General features: G+C 44.3%; 1 protein-coding gene across 4 annotated transcripts in view; it reads right to left on the bottom strand.

Annotated features, from left to right (window-relative positions):
- The window catches only part of LOC137366035 (inactive tyrosine-protein kinase 7-like), a 583,411-nt gene that overhangs the window by 272,233 nt on the left and 287,792 nt on the right, over positions 1-23,386 (bottom strand). For all 4 annotated transcript variants that reach the window (XM_068028160.1, XM_068028157.1, XM_068028158.1 and 1 more), the window contains one exon: positions 3,946-4,048. In XM_068028160.1, the coding sequence (XP_067884261.1) occupies positions 3,946-4,048 (103 nt within the window). The remainder of the gene's footprint in view (positions 1-3,945; positions 4,049-23,386) is intronic.

Below are 23,386 nucleotides of genomic sequence, written 5' to 3'. Positions count from 1 at the left end.
GTCGTTTGCGAGGACAGCGTGGAACAGGCTGATATGCTCGAACAGGTTGAGGTTAAGAGGGAGGATGTGCTGGAAGTTTTGAATGTTATGAGGACAGATAAGTCCCCGGGGCCAGACGGGATATACCCAAGGATATTACGGGAAGTGAGGGAAGAGATTGCTGCGCATTTGGCGATGATCTTTGCATCTTCACTGTCCACTGGAGTAGTACCGGATGATTGGAGGGTGGCAAATGTTGTTCCCTTGTTCAAGAAAGGGAATAGGGATAACCCTGGGAATTACAGACCAGTCAGTCTTACGTCGGTAGTGGGCAAATTATTGGAGAGGATTCTGAGAGACAGGATTTATGATTATTTGGAAAAGCATGGTTTGATTAGAGACAGTCAGCATGGCTTTGTGAGGGGCAGGTCATGCCTCACAAGCCTTATTGAATTCTTTGAAGATGTGACAAAACACATTGATGAAGGAAGAGCAGTGGATGTGGTGCATATGGATTTTAGCAAGGCGTTTGATAAGGTTCCCCATGGTAGGCTCATTCAGAAAGTAAGGAGGCATGGGATTCAGGGAAAGTTGGCTGTCTGGATACAAAATTGGCTGGCCCATAGAAGACAGAGGGTGGTAGTAGATGGAAAGTATTCAGCATGGAGCTCGGTGACCAGTGGTGTTCCACAAGGATCTGTTCTGGGACCTCTGCTTTTTGTGATTTTTATAAATGACTTGGATGAGGAAGTGGAAGGCTGGGTTAGCAAGTTTGCCGATGACACGAAGGTTGCTGGAGTTGTGGATAGTGTGGAAGGCTGTTGTAGGTTGCAACGGGACATTGACAGGATGCAGAGCTGGGCTGAGAAGTGGCAGATGGAGTTCAACCTGGAAAAGTGTGAAGTGATTCATTTTGGAAGGTCGAATTTGAATGCGGAATACAGGCTTAAAGACAGGATTCTTGGTAGTGTGGAGGAACAGAGGGATCTTGGGGTCCATGTCCATAGATCGCTCAAAGTTGCCACCCAAGTTGATAGGGTTGTTAAGAAGGCGTATGGTGTGTTGGCTTTCAATAACAGGGGGATTGAGTTTAAGAGCCGCGAGGTTATGCTGCAGCTCTATAAAGCCCTGGTTCGACCACACTTGGAATATTGTGTTCAGTTCTTGTCACCTCATTATAGGAAGGATGTGGAAGCTTTAGAGAGGGTGCAGAGGAGATTTACCAGGATGCTGCCTGGACTAGAGGGCATGTCCTACGAAGAAAGATTGAGGGAGCTAGGGCTTTTCTCACTGGAGCGAAGAAGGATGAGAGGTGACTTGATAGAGGGGTACAAGATGATGAGAGGCATAGATAGAGTGGATAGTCAGAGACTTTTTCCCAGGGTGGAAAGGGCCATCACCAGGGGGCATAATTTTAAGGTGATTGGAGGAAGGTTTCGGGGAGATGTCAGAGGTAGGTTCTTTACACAGAGAGTGGTGGGTGCGTGGAATGCGCTGCCAGCGGTGGTAGTAGAAGCAGATACATTAGGGGCATTTAAGTGACTCTTGGATAGGTACATGGATGGTAGTAGAATGAAGGGTAGGTAGTTAGTTTGATCTTAGAGTAGGTTAAAGGTTCGGCACAACATCGTGGGCCGAAGGGCCTGTACTGTGCTGTTCTATGATCTTCCCTTCATCATAAAAGGTCAGAAGTGGGGATATTCGCTGATGATTGCACAATGTTCAGCACCATTCATGACTCCTCAGATACTGAAGCAGTCTGTGTAGAAATGCAGCAAGACCTGGACAATATCCAGGCTTGGTCTGATAAGTGGCGAGCAACATTCGCACCACAGGCAATGACCATCTCCGATGAGAGAATTTAACCATTTCCCCTGGACGTTCAATGGCATTACCATCACTGAATCCCCCATCAACAGCCTGGAGGTTGCTGTTGACCAGAAAGTGAACTAGAGTAGTCATACTGTGACTACAAGAGCAGGTCAGAGGCTGGGAAATTCCGCTGAGAGTAACTCACCACCTGACTCCCCAAAGCCTGTCCACCATCTACAAGGCACAAGTCAGGAGTGTGATGGAATACTCTCCAACAGCACTCAGCAGGCTCATCACCATCCAGGACAAAGCAGCCCGCTTGACTGGCATCCCAGCCACCACCTTAAGCATTCACTCCCTCCACTACCGGCTCACAGTGGCAGCAGTGTGCATCATATATAAGATGCACTGCATTAACTCACCAAACCTGCAATCTCTACCACCTAGAAGATCAAGGGCAGCAGACGCATGGGAACACCACGACCTGCAAATTCCCTTGCAAGCCAAAAACCATCCCGATTTCCTTCACTGGCACTGGGTCAAAAACCTGCAACTCCCTTCCTAACAGCACTTTGGGTGTACTTACACCACATGGACTGCAGCAGTTCAAGAAGGTGGCTCACCACCACCGTCACAAGGACTGTTAGGGATGGGCAATAAATACTGGTCTTCCAGCGACATTCATATCCCATGAAAGAATTAAAAAAAGGAATCACCCTGGTTTGTGTTACATACCCACTGGCAGCAGATAAGTAAAACATTTGCGTTTAGGATTGAACCAGTTGACTACTTTCAACAAATGAAATCTGATGTTAAAGTTAAACCCACTAAAGCTCAAATGAAAAATATAATACTATAGTCCCGATGATTCTTGGAACATCTTTTCCCTGTTTCGTACGAGAATATTTCTTCTCTCTACCAGCAGGCAAAATTGATCGAACTGAACTGTAGAGAGACAGTGGTGTCATGGCAATGTCACTGAATTGATAATCCAGAAGCCCAGGTTAATGCCCTGGGGACACTGGGTCAAATCTCACCACGACAGCTGGTGGAATTTAAATTCAATTAATAAGTTCAGTTAATTTAAAAATAAAATCTCGAATTGAAAGCTAGTCTCAGTAATGGTGCCATGAAACTATCATCGTCGTAAAAACCCATCTGGTTCAGTTTTGATGAAGGGTCACTGACCTGAAACGTTAACTCTGCTTCTCTCTCAGATGCTGCAAGACCTGCTCAGTATTTCCAGCATTTCTTGCTTTGATTCACTCATGTCCTTTAGAGAAGGAAATCTGCTGTCCCTACCTGATCTGACTTGCACGTGACTCCAGACCCACAGCAATGTGGTTGACCCTCAACTCCCTCTGAAATGGCTTAGCAAGCTATTCAATTGTCAAGGGAAATCAGGGATGGGCAACAAATGCTGGCCTTGCCAACTACGCCCACATGCCATGGAAGAAAAAAAATGTCGCCTGCGCCAGGTACAGACAAGCAACGCAAAGGCCAGAGGACTGAAGGTGTAATTCAATTCATTTTAGTATTATGCTTTGTGAAAGCAATACAAGTTGCATTTGAATGCAGTAAAAGAAAAATGAAAACCAGAGGCCCACTCACAAGCATCGGCCAAGGGTTTGGAGTTCAGTTACTTCAAAAGTTAGAATATTTACATGGTGGCGTTTGGCACAGATTCATGAGAACAATCTGTAACTGTTTAGGGAGACAGGAGGGGAAGGGAAAAATAATACTGCAAGAAAGATAAACAAATCCCAAGATGAGTTGAATTGTATTTTTGAAGAGGAGAAATCTTCAGCTGATAAGTGACGAGCAAATCATATAAAGCCAAAATACCTAGGAACCGAACTGAGATATTACATCAACCATTATTCAGAGTTTCACTAACTCCACTTGGAAGATATACAAACATTTTTCTCTATTTTTCCCTATTTGAGAGTTAACGTAATTACCAACTTACATTCATATTTACCTACCAGGATAACAATTTATATTTGCCACCAGCAGTAACTTACATAATAAACCACCATAATTGACTTTCAATTTAAAATGCTGTACCTTACTGAATACAGTTTTAATCACAAACAAATGATGCCTGTCCCGCCTAACCATTGGAACTGTTCAATATAGGAAAGGTTCCCTTACCGGGGGTGTCCATCAATTTGACAGTGCAGGGTGATTGGAGCTGATGTCTGTATTTCAGACACGCTGGGTGGATCTTTCAAAATCACTTCTCCAGTCTCTATCCCTGAAATAAGGAAAGCAAAATTTGAAGAACTGGAAAGAAATAAACACGGGCTCTTCCCAAACAGACTCTCTCGAGATACCTCAAACCTCTTATTGATCAGTGGGTCCTGCTGCATCTTGTATTGCAATCTGACAATTCACTTTCAATCTTAGTGTTCCTTAGTCAGCGCAATTCCTCCTCCACTTATTCCCACACACACTTGACGGCAATTGTCTACATAACATGTTATGGACTGGATTGATTTATAATTCTTGATCACAATACACGCCATGGGCCATACTCCACTTCATGTAGCTGCATCAGTTATATCAGAGCTACTGCCATGGAGGAGTTCATGCAAAGCCATTCTACTTTCCTGTCAGATAGGAATCTACAGTGCCTTCAAGTCATACACTAGTACTCCAAAAATATTTACTGGCAACAAGATCATCAAATTGAAAAAAATGTTGAATCGAACAAGATGAGACCATTTTGAAATTATGTTTAAAGTGCATTTCAGGTTAGGATAGTTTTTCACTGTTCCTATTTGATCTGAGGGAAAAGGAAAATCCCTGGCTTTTTTGAACCAATAGGATTTGCTTTTTGGCAAAACAACTTTCATTTCAAAAAGCTCTGCACAAAGAATGCTCATGCAGACTGGCCACAAGCATACAGTTACCACCAATGCCACAAATTCACAGCATTAATTCAGCACTGACCATGCACAATGTGGGCCACAAAGCAGGGAAGACCAGAATGATTCAAGACCTCACCCAAATGTACAGGAAAAAAGTTTGTTCAGGCATTACATGAAAGACAATTTGTGCACTCTGAAAAGTGAAGATGTGAAGGAACCTGACCTGAATGAGCTGTTATTTTCCTAAGAATTAGGGTTTAAAAAATTAAAAGCAAAGTTCAGCTTCCTAAAAGGTTAAAAAAGTTCATGGGCATGCCTCTGTGTTGAAGGACTTGCCTCATCTCAGAACAGAGGCAGATTCTGATAAGGAGGATTCATTGCCAAAAGTCACAAACCTCATCACACAATAAAACACTGATAACAGTTTTACAAATGGTCATGCAAGTGTTAGCACAGCGTAATACTGGATTAAAATTGTTTTCTGCAGACAGCCCTAATCCAGAGTCAACTGAATTTTTGACAAAACTGAATTATAATCTTGAAACAGTTAGAGGACTAATGGATATTGACCACCAGAAGAGACCATCAGCTTGCTGTTAGCCTAGCCCTTCTTAGAAATCAAAGATTGATCTTAACCAAGAATTAACAGTTATGCAGCCCTATTTGGTAAATAAAGAGGGACGAACCTAGTTGCAAAAGAGGCAACACCCCCATACATAAAAAAAAATTAGTAATGCAACTTAGAAACAGTATAAATATTCGAACCACAAAGCAGATTTTTGTGTTTAGATTCTTTGGACATGCTCCAACGTGTCTCAAGGTAAAAGGTATGGCTATTGGGATGAGGAGACGATAGTTCTGCCCTTAAAAGGGACAGAAGTATCTTGCTAAACTCTGCAGCCTTATACTCAGGGAATTAAGGTAAATGTTAGTTTAACAACCGGAAATCTTAAATATTTTACTGTCACAATATTTAGATTTAAAAACTGGATTCTCGACTAGAAACAAGATTATACTTTCTTTCTTTTCCCAGAACTATTAATGTTGCAATTGACCATCTCACCAACTGTGAATTCTATGTTCAGTTCTTAGTTAAACTTTTATATAATTTAGAAATCATATGGTCTCATTATCTTATGCATCACTAACTCCTGACCCCATCTCCTTGCACTCTTTGGTGAGGAGGTACATTACTGAGGAAAGATTCCCAGACTAGATTTGTTATAACCTGGCTAAAACTCATCAAAAAGGCTATCTGGAGGACAGCATTATTCTCAGTTGGTACCTTTCCTTTGGGGTGAGTTAGATCAGTTCTTCAGACCCATTCAACTGCCTGAGAGATGTGTCTTTCTCAACCTTAAGTGAGAGTGATCATCTGAAGTTACCCAAAAAAGGGCTAGGATCACAATCCACTACAAAGGAGCTTTCCAAGACTCTGGATGAAAAGGCTTTTCCAACAGCTGGCTTTACTCAGTTACGAAGTACACAGTACACTGTACATTACACAGACCTGGGAGATTCCAGGTATGAAACTCGGCCTGTGCTGAGTTTATCAATGACAGTCAAAGCAGCAAAAAGAACATCCAGCACAATCTCCCTCACCATTACCAGCAAGGCAAGGGACCAATCCTGCTTCAATGAGGACCATCGGCACCCATGACAGGAGCTGCAGCAGACATACCTAAAAATATGGTGAAACTACAACATAAGACTAGAAACATGCTTAAAAACAGCAGAAGCAGCATGCACGAGATAAGAGGCAAGCAATCCAACCAACTAAGCAGATCAAAGCTCTGGAGTCCCACCACTTCCAGTCGTTAATAGCGGTTGAGAATTAGACAACTAATGGAGGAGGCGGCTCCACAAATGTCCCCATCCTGAATGATGGAAAAGCCCAGCATGTCAGTGCAAAGACCAAGGCTGGAGCGTTTGAACCCATCTTCAGCCACTGAAGTGCTGAGTGGATGATTATCTCGGCCTCCTCCCGAGGTCCTCAGCATCGCAGATGCCAGACATTAACCAATCTGATTCACTCCATATCATATCAAGAAACAGCTGAGCATGCTGGACAGAGCAAAAGATATCCATAGCCCAGTGACATCCCAGCTGTAGTGCTGAAGGCTGTGTTCCAGAACTAGCTGCGCCCCAAGCCAAACTGTTCCAGTCCAGCTACAATATTGCTTTCCACCCAGCAATGTGAAAGAACTCCCAGGTGTGTCCGGTTTCCAAAAAATAGGGCAAATCCAATCCGGCCAATTACTGCCCCTTCAGTCTACTCTCGATCATCAGCAAGCTATTAAGCGGCAAATACTCGACAATAACCTGCTCACTGATGCTCAGTTTGGGTTCCGTCAGGGCCACTCAGCTCCTGACCTCATTACAGCCTTGGTTCAAACATGGACAAAAGAGCTGAACTCAAGGTGAGGTGAGAGTGACTGCCCTTGACATCAAGGCAGCATTTGACAGAGTATGGCATCAAGGAGCCCTAGCAAAACTGAGGTCAATGGGAATCAGGGGGAAAACTCAGCACTGGCTGCAGTCACACCTAGCGCAAAGGAAGATGGTTGTGGTTCGGGAATCTTGGATAACGCGGGATATTGTGAGCCTAGTCAAAAAGAAAAAGGAAGTATTCTTAAGGGCTGGAAGGCTAGGAACAGACGAATCCCTTGAGGAATATAAAGACAGTAGGAAGGAACTTGAGCAAGGAGTCAGGAGGGCTAAAAGGAGTCATGAAAAGTCATTGGCAAACAGGATTAAGGAAAATCCCAAGGCTTTTTATACTTATATAAAGAGCAAGAGGGTACCAGGGAAAGGGTTGGCCCACTCAAGGACAGAGAAGGGAATCTATGTGTGGAGCCAGAGGAAATGGGCGAGGTACTAAATGAGTACTTTGCATCAGTATTCACCAAAGAGAAGGACTTGGTGGATGAAGAGCCTAGGGAAGGGAGTGCAGATAGTCTCAGTCATCTCATTATCAAAAAGGAGTGGCGTTGGGTGTCTTGCAAAGCATTAAGGTAGATAAGTCCCCAGGGCCTGATGGGATCTACCCTAGAATACTGAGGCAGGCAAGGGAAGAAATTACTGGGGCCTTGACAGAAATCTTTGCATCCTCATTGGCTACAGGTGAGGTCCCAGAAGACTGGAGAATAGCCAATGTTGCTCCTTTGTTTAAGAAGGGTAGCAAAGATAATCCAGGAAATTATAGGCCGGTGAGCCTTACGTCAGTGGGAGGGAAATTATTGGAGACGATTCTTCAGGACAGGATTTAATCCCATTTGGAAACAAACGAACATTAGCGAGAGACAGCATGGTTTTGTGAAGGGGAGGTCGTGTCTCACTAATTTTATTGAGTTTTGTGAGGAAGTGACAAAGATGATTGATGAAGGAAAGGCAGTGGATGCTATCTATATGGACTTCAGTAAAGCCTTTGACAAGGTCCCTTATGGCACACTGGTACAAAAGGTGAAGTCACACAGGATCAGAAGGGAGCTGGCAAGGTGGATACAGAACTGGCTCAGTCATAGAAGACAGAGGGTAGCAGTGGAAGGGTGCTTTTCTGAATGGAGGGATGTGACGAGTGGTGTTCCGCAGGGATCAGTGCTGGGAGCAATATATATATATATATATATATATATATATATATATATATATATATATGGAAAATGTAGCTGGTCTGATTAGTAAGTTTGCGGACGACACAAAGGTTGGTGGAGTTGCGGATAGTGATGAGGATTGTCAGAGGATACAGCAGGATATAGATCAGTTGGAGACTTGGGCGAAGAAATGGCAGATGGAGTTTAATCCGGACAAAATGTGAGGTAATGCATTTTGGAAGGTCTAATGCAGGTGGGAGGTATACAGTAAATGGCAGAACCCTTAGGAGTATTGACAGGCAGAGAGATCTGGGCGTACAGGTCCACAGGTCACTGAAAGTGGGAACGCAGGTGGATAAGGTAGTCCAGAAGGCATACGGCATGCCTGCCTTCATCGGTCGGGGCATAGAGTATAAAAATTGGCAAGTCATGCTGCAGCTGTACCTTAGTTAGGCCAAACTTAGAATATTGCGTGCAATTCTGGTCACCACACTACCAGAAGGACGTGGAGGCTTTGGAGAGGGTACAGAAGAGGTTTACCAGGATGTTGCCTGGTCTGGAGGGTATTAGCTATGAGGAGAGGTTGGATAAACACGGACTTTTTTCATTTGAAAAACGGAGGTGGGGGTGCGACATGATGGAGGTTAACGCTGTTCGGGAGGGTTTAAACTAATGTGGCAGGGGGATGGGAACCAAATGAGGTGGTCAGTGGACAGTAAGGAGGTAGTAACTAAAGCCTGTAAGGAACTAGATAATGAAGTCAGCGTGACTAAGGGAAAGAGTAGACAGGGAGCAGATCATGAACGCAAAGGGACTGGTGGTCTGAGGTGCATTTGTTTTATTGCAAGAAGTGTAGTAGGTAAGGCAGATGAACCTAGGGCTTGGATTAGTACCTGGGAGTATGATGTTATTGCTATTACTGAGACTTGGTTGAGGAAGGGGCATGATTGGCAACTAAATATCCCAGGATATCGATGCATCCGGCGGGATAGAGAGGGAGGTAAAAGGGGTGGAGGAGTTGCATTACTGGTCAAAGAGGATATCACAGCTGTGCTGAAGGAGGGCACTATGGAGGACTCGAGCAGTGAGGCAATATGGGCAGAACTCAGAAATAGGAAGGGTGCAGTAACAATGTTGGGGCTGTACTACAGGCCTCCCAACAGCAAGCGTGAGATAGAGGTACAAATATGTAAACAGATTATGGAAAGATGTAGGAGCAACAGGGTGGTGGTGATAGGAGATTTTAATTTTCCCAACATTGACTGGGATTCACTTAGTGTTAGAGGTCTTGATGGAGCAGAATTTGTAAGGAGCATCCAGGAGGGTTTTCTAGAGCAGTATGTAAATAGTCCAACTTGGGAAGGGGCCATACTGGACCTGGTGTTGGGGAATGAGCCCGGCCAGATGGTTGAAGTTTCAGTAGGGGACTACTTTGGGAAGAGTGATCACAATTCCGTAAGCTTTAAAATACTCATGGACAAAGACGAGAGTGGTCCTAAAGGAAGAGTGCTAAATTGGGGGAAGGCCAACTATACCAAAATTCGGCAGGAGCTAGGGAATGTAGATTGGGAGCAGCTGTTTGAAGGTAAATCCACATGCGATATGTGGGAGGCTTTTAAAGAGAGGTTGATTAGCGTGCAGGAGAGACATGTTCCTGTGAAAATGAGGGATAGAAAGGGCAGGATTAGGGAACCATGGATGACAGGTGAAATTGTGAGACTAGCTAAGAGGAAAAAGGAAGCATACGTAAGGTCTCGGAGGCTGAAGAAAGACGAAGCATGAAAGAATATCGGGAATGTAGGACCAATCTGAAACGAGGAATTAAGAGGGCTAAAAGGGGTCATGAAATATCTTTAGCAAACAGGGTTAAGGAAAATCACAAAGCCTTTTATTCATATATTAGGAGCAAGAGGGTAACTAGAGAAAGGATTGGCCCACTCAAGGACAAAGGAGGAAAGCTATGCATGGAGTCAGAGAAAATGGGTGAGATTCTAAATGAGTACTTTGCATCAGTATTCACCGAGGAGAGGGACATGAAGGATGTTGAGGTTAGGAACAGATGTTTGATTACTCTCGGTCAAGTCGGCATAAGGAGGGAGGAAGTGTTGGGTATTCTAAAAGGCATTAAGGTGGACAAGTCCCCAGGTCCGGATGGGATCTATCCCAGGTTACTGAGGGAAGCGAGAGAGGAAAGAGCTGGGGCCTTAACAGATATCTTTGCAGCATCCTTAAACACGGGTGAGGTCCCGGAGGACTGGAGAATTGCTAACGTTGTCCCCTTGTTTAAGGGTAGCAGGGAAAATCCAGGTAATTATAGACCGGTGAGACTGACGTCAGTGGTAGGGAAGCTGCTGGAGAAGATACTGAGGGATAGGACCTATTCCCATTTGGAAGAAAATGGGCTTATCAGTGATCGGCAACATGGTTTTGTGCAGGGAAAGGTCATGTCTTACCAACTTAATAGAATTCTTTGAGGAAGTGACAAAGTTGATTGATGAGGGAAGGGCTGTAGATGTCATATACATGGACTTCAGTAAGGCGTTTGATAAGGTTCCCCATGGTAGGCTGATGGAGAAAGTGAACTCTCATGGGGTCCAGGGTGTAATAGCTAGATGGATAAAGAACTGGCTGGGCAACAGGAGACAGAGAGTAGCAGTGGAAGGGAGTTTCTCAAAATGGAGACGTGTGACCAGTGGTGTTCCACAGGGATCCGTGCTGGGACCACTGTTGTTTGTGATATACATAAATGATTTGGAGGAAAGTATAGGTGGTCTGATTAGCAAGTTTGCAGGCGACACTAAGATTGGTGGAGTAGCAGATAGTGAAGGGGACTGTCAGAGAATACAGCAGAATATAGATAGACTGGAGAGTTGGGCAGAGAAATGGCAGATGGAGTTCAATCAGGGCAAATGCGAGGTGATGCATTTTGGAAGATCCAATTCAAGAGTAAATTATACAGTAAATGGAAAAGTCCTGGGGAAAATTGATGTACAGAGAGATTTGGGTGTTCAGGTCCATTGTTCCCTGAAGGTGGCAACGCAGGTCAATAGAGTGGTCAAGAAGGCATACGGCATGCTTTCCTTCATCGGACGGGGTATTGAGTACAAGAGTTGGCAGGTCATGTTACAGTTGTATAAGACTTTGGTTCGGCCACATTTGGAATACTGCGTGCAGTTCTGGTTGCCACATTACCAAAAGGATGTGGATGCTTTGGAGAGGGTGCAGAGGAGGTTCACCAGGATGTTGCCTGGTATGGAGGGCGCTAGCTATGAAGAGAGGTTGAGTAGATTAGGATTATTTTCATTAGAAAGACGGAGGTTGAGGGGGGACCTGATTGAGGTGTACAAAATCATGAGAGGTATAGACAGGTTGGATAGCAAGAAGCTTTTTCCCCCAGAGTGGGGGATTCAATTACTCGGGGTCACGAGTTCAAAGTGAGAGGGGAAAAGTTTAGGGGGAAAATGCGTGGAAAGTTCTTTACACAGAGGGTGGTGGGTGCCTGGAACGCGTTGCCAGCGGAGGTGGTAGACGCGGGCAAGATAGCGTCTTTTAAGATGTATCTAGACAGATACATGAATGGGCAGGAAGTAAAGAGATACAGACCCTTAGAAAATAGGCGACATGTTTAGATAGAGGATCTGGATCGGCGCAGGTTCGAAGGGCCGAAGGGCCTGTTCCTGTGTTGTAATTTTCTTTGTCCATGCCGCTCATAACTTTGTCGAACAAAGAACAGAGTGGATTGTCAGAAGCTTTTTCCCAGGGTGGAAGAGTCAGTTACTGGGGGACATAGGTTTAAGGTGAGAGGGGCAAAGTTTAGAGGGGATGTGCGAGGCAAGTTCTTTACACAGAGGGTGGAGTGTGCCTGGAACTTGCTGCCAGGGGAGGTGGTGGAAGCAGGTACGATAGCGACGTTTAAGAGGCATCTTGACAAATACATGAATAGGATGGGAATAGAGGGATACGGTCCCCGGAAGTGCAGAAGGTCTTAGTTTAGGCAGGCATCAAGATCGGCGCAGGCTTGGAGGGCCGAATGGCCTGTTCCTGTGCTGTACTGTTCTTTGTTGCTGGAGTCAATCATCTGAGCTCCAGGACATCACTGCAGGAGTTCCTCAGGGTAGTGTCCGAGGCACAACCATCTTCAGCTGTTTCCTCAATGACCTTCCTTCAATCATAAGGTCAGAAGTGGGGATGTTCGCTGATGATTGCACAATGTTCAGCACCATTCGTGACTCCTCAGATACTGAAGCAGCAAGACCTGGACAATATCCAGGCTTGAGCTGATAAGTGGCAAGTAACAATGCCAGGCAATGACCATTTCCAACAAGAGAGAATCTAACCATCTCCCCTTGACATTCAATCACATTACCATCACTGAATCCCCCACGATCAACATCCTAGGGGCTACCATTGACCAGAAACTGAACTGGAGTAGCCATATAAATACCGTGGCTACAACAGCAGGTCACAGGCTAGGAATCCTGCGGCGAGTAACTCACCTCCTGACTCCCCAAAGCCTGTCCACAATCTACAAGGCACAAGTCAGGAGGGTGATGGAATACTCTACACTTGACTGGATGGGTACAGTTCCAACATTCAAGAAGCTCAACACCATCCAGGACAAAACAGCCTGCTTGATTTGTACCCCTTTGATAAGCATTCCCTCCCTCCACCACCAACGCGCAGTGGCAGCAGTATGTACCATCTACAAGATGCACTGCAGCAACACATCAAAGCTCCTTAGACAGCACCTTCCAAACCCACGACCTCTACCAACTGGAAGGACAAGGGCAGCAAATACATGGGAACACCACCACCTGCAAGTTCCTCTCCAAGTCACACACCATCCCGATTTGGAACTACATCGCCGTTCCTTCACTGTCGCTAGGTCAAAATCCTGGAACTCCCTTCCTAACAGCACTGTGGGTGTACCTACCTCACGTGGACTGCAGCATTTCAAGAAGGCAGCTCACCACCTTCTCATAGGCAATTAGCGATGGGCAATAAGTGCTGGCCTAGCCAGCAATGCCCTCATCCCATGAATGAACTTTAAAAAATTTATCCCGGTCAAAACGGACTCCAGGAGAAGGATGAACCACCTGCGGTTAACAAAGGTGGTCAAGGAGAGTATCCAATCAAAAGCTAAGGCATACTAAGTGACCAAAAGTAGTGGTAGGCCTGAGGATTGGGAATTTTTTTTAGAAACCAGCAGCGGATGACTAAAAAGCTAATAAAGAGGGAGAAAATGGATTATGAAAGTAAACTGGCAAGAAATAAAAAACAAACGAGCTTCTACAGGTATATAAAAAGAAAGAGAGTAGCTAAAAGGAGTGTGCAACCCTTGGAGGATGCAACTGGAGAGTTGATAACGGGGAACCGTGAAATGGCAGATAATTTACACCAATAATTTGCATTGGTCTTCATGGTGGAGGACACTTTCAACATCCCACAGATATCAGATAAGCAAGGAGCTAATGGGGGGGAAAGATCTTGTAACAGTCTCCATCACAAGGGACAAAGTATTTGACAAACTAATGGGACTAAAGGCAGGCAAGTCACCAGGACCTGATGGCCTACATCCAAGGGTTTTAAAGGAAGTGGCTGCAGAGATAGTGGAGGCATTGGTCAAAATATTCCAGAACTCTCTGGATTCCGGGAGGGTGCCAGCAGATTCGAAAACCGCTAATGTGACGCCCCGTTCAAGAAGGGAGGGAGACAAAAAGCAGGGAACTATAGACTAGTCAGCCTAATGTCAGTCGTTGGGAAAATGCTAGAGTTCATTATTAAGGAAGAAATAGCAGGACATTTAGAAAAGCTTAACACAATCAAATAGAGTCAACGTGGTTTTGTGAAATGGAAATCATGTTTGACAAATTTGCTAGAGTTCTTTGAGGATATAACAAGCAGAGTTGATAAAGGGGAACTGGTAGATGTCGTGTATTTAGATTTCCAGAAGGCATTCGATAAGGTGCCACATAAAAGATTATTGCACAAGATAGGAGCTGATAGTATTGGGAGAAATGTATTAGCATGGATCGAGGATTGGTTAACTCACAGAAGACAGAGAGTCGAGATTAATGGGTCTTTTTCAGGTTGGAAAGATGTAACTAGTGGAGTGCCACAAGGAGCAGTCCTAAGACCTCAATTATTTACTATTTATATTAGACTTGGAGGTGGTGGCAGAGTGTAATAAATCCAAATTTGCTGATGATACAAAAATAGGTGGGAGGGCATGTTGCGAGGAGAACAAAAGGAATCTGCAAGGGGATATAGATATAGATTGGCAGGACGTGATTAGTGACATCCCACACAGGGAAGGTCAGTGGACGAGCAGTGGAAGACATTTAAGCAGATATTTCATAACACTCAGCAAAAATTTATCCCGGTCAAAAAGGAGGACTCAATGAGAAGGATGAACTACCCGTGGATAACAAAGGCGGTTAAGGAGACTATCCAATCAAAACTAAGGCATACAAAGCGGTGAAAACTAGTGGTAGGCCAGAGGATTGGGAAATTTTTTCTTTAAGGAACCAGCAGCGGATGACTAAAAAGCTAATAAAGAGGGAGAAAATTGATGAAAGTAAATTGGCAAGAAATATAACAAACAGCAAGAACTTCTATGGGTATATAAAAAGAAAGCTTCTAAAGTGAGCGCGAGACCCTTGGAGGACGCAACTGGAGAATTAATAACGGGGAACAAGGAAATGGCAGATAATTTAAACCAATATTTTGCATCGGTCTTCACAGTGGAGGACACTATAAACATCCCACAGATATCAGATAAGCAAGGAGCTAATGGGAGGAAAGATCTTGTAACAGTCTCTATCACGAGGAACAAAGTAATGGGACTAAAGGCAGACAAGTCACCAGAACCTGATGGTATGCATACAAGGAGGTGGCTACAGAGATAGTGGAGGCATTGGTCGAAACATTCTAGAACTCACTGGATTCCAGGAGGGTCCCAGGGGATTGGAAAACTGCTAATGTGACGCCCTTGTTCAAGAAGGGAGGGAGACAAAAAGCAGGAAACAATAGGCCAGTCAGCGTAACATCAGTCATTGGGGAAATGCTAGATTCCATTATTAAGGAAGAAATAGCAGGTCATTTAGAAAAGCTTAACACAATCAATCAGAGTCAACATGGTTTTGTGAAAGGGAAATCATGTTTGACAAATCTGCTAGAGTTCTTTTAGGATATAACAAGCAGAGTTGATAAAGGGGAACTGGTAGATGTAGTGTATTTAGATTTCCAAAAGGCATTCGATAAGGTGCCACAAAAAAGATTATTGCACAAGATAGGAGCTCACGGTATTGGGGGTAATGTATTAGCATGGATTGAGGATTGGTTAACTCAATGAAGACAGAGAGTCGAGATTAATGGGTCTTTTTCAGGTTGGAAAGATGTAACTAGTGGAGTGCCACAAGGATCAGTCCTAGGACCTCAATTATTTACTATCTATATTAGACTTGGAGGAGGGGGCAGAGGGTAATATATCCAAATTTGCTGAAGATACAAAAATAGGTGGGAGGGCATGTCGTCATGAGGACATAAGGAATCTGCAAGGGGATATAGATAGGTTGAGTGAGTGGGCAAAAACTTGGCAGATGGAGTTTAATGTGGGAAAGTGTGAGGTCATGCACTTTGGGTAGGAAGAATCAAAAGGCAGACTATTATTTAAATGGAGAGAGACTTCAAAAAAATGCAGCACAGAGGGATCTGGGTGTTCTTGTGCATGAAACACAAAAAGTTATCATGCAGGTGCAGCAAGTAATTAAGAAAGCAAATGGAATTTTGGCCTTTATTGCTCGGGGGCTGGAGTTTAAAAATAGGGAAGTCTTGTTACAACTGCACAGGGTGTTGGTGAGACCACATCTGGGAGGACTGTGTGCAGTTTTGGTCCCCGTATTTAAGAAAGGATATACTGGCATTGGAAGCAGTTCAAAAGCGATTCACTAAGCTGATTCCTGGGATGAAGGGGTTGACTTATCAAGAACAGCTAAACAGATCAGGCCTTTATTCATTAGAGCTTAGAAGAATGAGGGGTGATCTTATTGAAATGTACAAGATTCTGAGGGAGCTTAACAGGGTAGATGTTGAGAAGATGTTTCCACTAGTGGGGGAATCTCAAACTAGGGAACATAGTTACAGAACAAGGGGACACATTTAAAACTGAGATACAAAGGAATTTCTTCTGAGGGTAGGGAATGTCTGGAATTCTCTACCCCAGAGTGTTGTGGAGACTGGATCACAAAGTATTTAAAGAGGAGGTAGCTAGATTTTTGAAATATCGGGAAGTTGAGGGCTGTGGGGAGCTGGCACGAAAGAGTTGAGGTCTGAGGCGGATCAGCCATGATCTTATTGAATGGCGGGGCAGGCTTGAGGGGCCAAATGGCCTACTCTTGCTCCTATTTCTTATGTTCTTATGCTCTTGAAGGTAAATCAGTGTCTGAGCAGTGGGAGACAAAGGGGAAATTCAAGGGGTTCAGAGTTAAACATGTTCCCACAAAGAAAAAGAGTGGGACTGCCAAATCTAGAGCCCAATGGATGTCATGGAGCTTCCAGGGTAAGTTAAGGCAGAAAAGGGAAGCTTATGTCCGACAGAGAGAACTCAATACTTCAGAAAGCTGAGAGGAGTATAGAAAGTGGAAAGGGAAATCAAAAAGGAAATTAGAACAGCTAAGAGCGGGCATGAAAGAATATTGGCAAGTAAAATCAAGGTGAACCCAAAGATGTTTTATCAATACATTAAGAGCAAAAGGATATCCAAGGAGAGAGTCGGGCCCATAAAAAACCCAAAAAGGCAACCAATGTGTAGGGGCGGAAGATGCTGGTATTGTTCTAAATAAATATTTTGCATTTTTCTTCACAAAAGAGGGGGACGATGCAGATATTGTTGTTGCAGAAAAGGGGTACGAAATATTGGATGTGATAAACATAGGGAGAGAGGAAGCATTAAGTTGATAAATCACCAGGGCCAGTTGAAATGTCCACCAGGATGTTAAATGAAGCAAGAGAGGAAATAGCAAAAGGCCTAGCCATCATTTTCTAGTCCTCACTGGGCACAGGTATGGTGCTGGAGGATTGGAGGACTGCCAATGTCAATCGCTGTTTAAAAAGGGAGTGAGGGATAGACCGAATAATTACAGGTCAGTCAGTCTAACCTCAGTTGTGGGCAAATTATTGGAATCAATTCTGAGACACAAAATAAACGGTCACTTTGAAGGGCACAGATTAATCAATGATAGTCAGCATGGATTTGTTAAGGGAAGATCTTGCTTGACAAACATCGAATTTTTTGAACTAAGGAAGATAGATGAGGGTAGTGCAGTTGATGTAGTCTACATGGATTTTAGCAAGGCTTTTGACAAGGTCCCACATGGCAGGCTGGTTAAAAAAAAAAGCCCATGGGATCCAGGGAAATGTAGCAAGGTGGATACAAAACTGGCTCAGTAGCAGGAAACAAAGGGTAATTGTTGACTGGTGTTTGTGACTGGAAGGATGTTTCCAGTGGCTTTCCGCAGGGCTCAGTACTATGTTCCCTGTGGTATATATTAACAATTTGGACGTAAATGTAGGGGGCATGATAAAGACATTTACAGACGACACAAAGATTGGCCATGTGGTAGATAGTGATGAGGATAGCCATAGTCTGCAGGAAGATATTGATGGTCTGGTCAGATGGGTAGAAAAGTGGCAAATGGAATTCAACCCGGAGAAGTGTGAAGTGATGCATTTAGGGAGGTCAAACAAGGCAAAGAAATACATGATAAATGGGAAAATACAGAAGTGTAGAGGAAATGAGGGACTTTGGAATGAATGTCCACAGATCCCTGAAGGTAGCCGGACAGGTTGATAAGGTGGCAAAGAAGGCATATGGAACCCTTTCCTTTATTAGCCGAGGTATAGAATACAAGAGAAGGAAGGTTATGCTGGAACTGCATAAATCATTGGTTAGGCCAGAACTTGAGTACTGTGTGCAGTTCTGGTCACCTCATTACAGAAAGGATGTAATTGTACCAGAGAGGATACAGAGGAGATTTATGGGGATGTTGCCAGGACTGGAAAAATGCAGCTATGAGGAAAGATTGGATAGGCTGGGGTTGTTCTCCTTGGAACAGAGAAGGCTGAGGGGAGATCTGATTGAAATGTACAAAATTGTGAGGGGCCTGGATAGAGTGGATGCAAAATAATTATTTACCTTAGCAGAGAGGTCATAGGTGATTGGTAGAAAGATTAGAGGGGAGATGAGGAAAAGCTTTTTCACCCAGAGGGTGGTGTAGGTATGGAAGTCAGTACCTGAAAGGGTAGAAGAGGCAGAAATACTTAACTCATTTAAAAAGGTATTTGGATATGCACCTCAAGTGCTGTAACCTGCAGGGCTACAGACCAAATACTGGAAAGTGGGATTAGACCGGGTGGCTCGTTTCTTGGCTGGCGCAGCCACGATGGGCCAAGTGGCCTCTTTCTGTGCCATAAACTTTCTATGATTGTTCGTACAAGGGATGTTGATATGTGGCGAACTGCCACGTTTGGAGCTGTGGAACTTTTGGATTGCACCTTCACTCTGCTGCTGATGAGTGCAGTCAGTGTCACAATCTGCACTGTGGTCGGTGCGGGTACAAAGAATACTGGGCACATCGTGCCTCGTGATGACTAGGTCGAGTTGGTATCCATGTCCAGACCTTGGGTGACTCAATGATACCTAGTAGCAATGCTTGCCTTGGTAGAAGGTGTTGATGATGCAGAGTTCATTCAGGGCACAAAGCTCAAGACATTGTCCGTTATCACTGATCTTGCCCATCTCATGACGACCGAGGCACATGGGGCAGACAGTAGTGCGTGGCCAAAGACATGGGTTGAAGTGACCCAGGATGAATAGCTTCTCACCATTTGGGATGTTCCTCAGAACATCACCTAAGGAGTCACAAACACCCTCTTGAGCTGACATGCTGGCATTCAGAGTTGATGCGTAAGCACATGTGGTGTTGATCATGCCTCCAGCAGATGATAACCGCAAGATGAGGCTCCACGGTTGCTACTGGTGGCTCAATTGACTAGCAGCTGGTTGCTCAGTGCGAAGCCTACACCACACTAGCAGTGATCTTCAGCATTCTTTCCATGAAAGTAGGAGGTGTAATTATCCTCTTGAAAAGAGCCTGTATCGGCTAATCGGATTTCTTGTAGAGCAGTATTGTCGACACCAAGCTTGCATAGCTCACCGTCAGTCAGGGCTGTCTTGGATACACTTGATTTTTTTTTATTTGTTCATGGGATTTGGCTTCGCTGGCTAGGCCAGCATTTATTGCCCATCCCCAATTGCCCTCGAGAAAGTGGTGGTGATCTGCCTTCTTCAACCGCTGCAGTCAATGTGGGGTAGGTACACCCACAGTGCTGTTAGGAAGGGAGTTCCAGGATTTTGACAGCAACAGTGAAGGAACGGCATCGGAGCCACACTTTCCAAGTGTGGGGCTTGGAGGGGAACTTGCAGGTGGTGATCCCTTGCATTTGCTGCCCTTGTTCTTCTAGGTGGTAGAGGTTTTGGGTTTGGAAGGTATTTATATGACTACTCCAGTTCAGTTTCTGGTCAATGGTAACTCCCAGGATGTTAATAGTGGGGGGTTCAGCGATGGTAATGCCCTTGAATGTGAATGGGCGATGGTTGGATTCTCTCTTGCTGGAGATGGTTATTGCCTGGTATTTGCGTGACGCAAATGTTACTTGCCACTTATCAGCCCAAGCCTGAATGTTGTCCAGGTCTTGCTACATTTGGACTCTGACTGCTTCAGTACCCGAGGAGTCACACATGGTGAACATTGCAGATTCAGCGTAAATCCCCATTTCTGACCTTATGATTGAAGGAAGGTCATTGATGAAGCAGCTGAAGATGGTTGGGCCAAGGACACTGTCCTGAGTAACTCCTGCAGTCCTGGGACTGAGATGATTGACCTCCAACAACCACAACCATCTTCCTTTGTGCTAGTTATGACTCCAACCAGCAGAGAGTTTTCCCCAGATTCCTATTGACTCCAGTTTTACAAGGGCTCCTTGATGCCATACTTGGTCAAATGCTGCCTTGATGTCAAGGGCAGTCACTCTCACCTCACCTCTCAAGTTCAGCTCAGTCCACGTTTGGACTGAGGCTGTAATGAGGTGTGTGGGTCACTGTTCATTCCAGGTCACACAGTCCTTACATTCCAGCTTCCAAGCCAGAAGGTTACTTTCCTTTTGTTGCCAAGCCTAGTAATGATTTTAGGAGGTGCAGGCTTGCCTAGTAACTGCACCTCCCTCTTGACCTGGAAGGCTGGTGCCCCAAGGAAAGACAAAAGCTGATACCTCTGGGGGCTGTTCAGTTTCAGGAGTTGCCAGAAGGTGTCAAGATGAGGGAAACACCAACCGCCTAACGGGATTTTGTTGGGTTTACTTCCTTAACTCTTGATGTCGTTTTTGTTGTGGTTAATGTTGAAGGCACCGACTGGCAGAGTCCAGATAACCAGAAACAAAAGTGTGATCTTGTCCTCCAGGTCTGCAAAGGGAGCAGCGCCAGTTCGCCACCTCTATCCCCCGAACCCTCCAACCAGGTCCAGGCACTTCCTCCTCTCTCATCCTTCTCCGCTGGTGTCTCCAGCCAGGTCCATGCCACAGCCACTTATCCATCTTTCTCTGACGTCAGACGATGATGATTTTTTCTAATTACACACTGCGTAAAAAAGTTTTTACTCATGTCGCCTTTGATTCTTTTCCCAATCACCTTAAATTGGTGTCAAGTTCTCAACTTTTCTGCCAATGGGAACAGTTTCACTATCTACTCTGTCTGGACCCTTCATGGTTTAGAACACCTCTATCAACTCTCCTCTCAATCTTCTCTTCTCCAAGAACAACCCGACCTACTCCAATCCATCAACATTACTGAAGTCCCTCAACCCTGGAACCATTCTCAAATCTTTTCTGCACCCTTCACATCCTTCAAGTGTGGTGCCCAGAATTGGACATTACTCCAGTTGTGGCTGAAACAGTACTTTAATGAAGGATCATCATAACTTCCTCAGTTTTGTATTCTACGCATCGATTTCTGAAGCCGAGGACCCCCTGATGCCTTTTTAAACCACTTTCTCAACCAGCCCTGCCACCTCCAATGATTTGTGCACAAATATCCCAAGTTCTCGGTTCCTGAACCTGCTTTAGAACTGCACCCTTTAGCTTATATTGCATTTCCTACCAAAATCTATCATTTAACACTAGTCTAAATTTCATCTGCCACATGTCCATCCATTCCGCCAGCCTGTATGCCCATTAATATACTCCTCACAATTCACAATACTTCAAGCTTCTTGAAGTATCAACTTAAGAGTCACATATCCAAATTTGTTGGTGACAGAAGATAGGCAGCAGTGCAAGCAGCGTTAATGGAAGCATAAAATTACTAAAAAATACTGATAGAATAAGTGAATGGGCAAAACAGCGGCAAATGGATTTCAACGTAGGTAAATATGAGGTCACCCACTTTGAACCTAAAAAAGGATAGAGTTGGGTACTTTCTAAATGCTGGAAATAGTGGAGGTCCAAAGAGACTTGGGCATCTAGGTACACAGATCATTAAAATGGCATAAGCAGGTGTGTAAACTAAATCAGCAAGGCTAATCAGCTGGCCTTCATAGCTAGGGTACTGGAATACAAGGGGATAGAAGTCATGCTTCAGCTATACAAAGCCCTGGTTAGACCACACCTAGTGTACTGCAAGCAGTTCTGGGCACCACAGCCAAGAAAGGATATATTGGTCTTGGAGGAAGTGCAGATTAGTTTTATATTACACGAAGAGATTACATAGAGTTGCATTCCTGAAATTTAGAATATCAAAGTCGAAGTTTCCAAGATACCAAGGTGAACAGATAGGGTAAATGGAGAGAAACTATTTTTGTTGGTTGAGAAGTCTAGGACTAGGGGTCATGGTCTTAAAGTTAGAGTCAGACTTTTCAGTCGTGAAATTGAGAAACACTTTTTCACTCAAAGGGTGGTAGAAGTTTGGAACTCAATTCCGCATATGAAACGGACGACAGATCAATTGTTAACTTTAAAACTGAGATTGATAGATTTTTGTTAGTGAAAGATATCAAGGGATAGAAGATAGAAGAGCTTTCCATAATCTTCCAATCTTCCCTAGGTACAGGAGAGGTACCAGACGACTCGAGAGTGGTAAATACGATACCTTTGTTCAAGAAAGGGTGTAAGGACATTTCCTGTTAACTATAGGCTGGTCAGTTTAACATCTGTGGTGGATAAAGTTTGAGACACAATAATCAGGACAAACAAAAACAGGCACTTGGAGAGGCTAGAGTCAATTAAAGAGAGCCAGCAAGCAGTTGTAAAAGGCAGTTCATGCTTGACTAAACTAATTTAATTTTTTGATGAAGTAACAAGAGAAGGTTGATGAAGTCAATGCAACGGATGTTGTCTATATGGATTTTAACAAAGTACCAAATAAAAGGCTGGTCAACAAAAGTGAGGCGCATGGAATAGGAGGGTCATTGTCCAATTGGAAAAAAAATTTGTCAAGGACAGAAAAAAGCAAGGCGTGGTAAATGGTTGCTTTTCAGAATGGAGGAGGGTAGGCAGTGCTGTTCCCCCAAGCATCAGTTCTCAGACTGCTGCTGTTATACACTATGACTTGGATATTGGAATAGAGAATAACATTTCAAAATTTGCCAATGATACCAAACTTGGAAGTGTAACAAAGTGAGGATGATACCAGTCGACTGCAACAGGACATAGATAGGCAAGCAGAATGGGCAAGTGGCAGATGGAGTTTAATAGAGAAATGTGAGGTGATGCATTTTGACACAAGGGACAGCAAGAGGCAATATAGACTTAATGGCACAATTCTGAAGTGTGCCGGGAGAGGGGGACCTGGGCGTTCATGTGCACAGATCTTTGAAGGTGGCAGGACATATTGAGAGAGTAGTGAGCAATGCATATGGAATCTTGGGCTTCATAGAGGTATTGAGTACAAAAACAGAGAAGTTATGCTGAACATTTATAAAGCGCTGGTTAGGCCACAACTGGAGTACTGTCTTCCAGTTCTGGTCACCACATTTTAGGAAGGATGTAAGGGTCCTTGAGAGGGTGCAGAGGAAATTT

This window comes from Heterodontus francisci, chromosome 3 (genome assembly GCF_036365525.1).
Source record: "Heterodontus francisci isolate sHetFra1 chromosome 3, sHetFra1.hap1, whole genome shotgun sequence".
Taxonomy (NCBI): domain Eukaryota; kingdom Metazoa; phylum Chordata; class Chondrichthyes; order Heterodontiformes; family Heterodontidae; genus Heterodontus; species Heterodontus francisci.
Note: the sequence above shows the minus strand (reverse complement) of the source record. Positions and strands in the feature narration are given on the sequence as shown.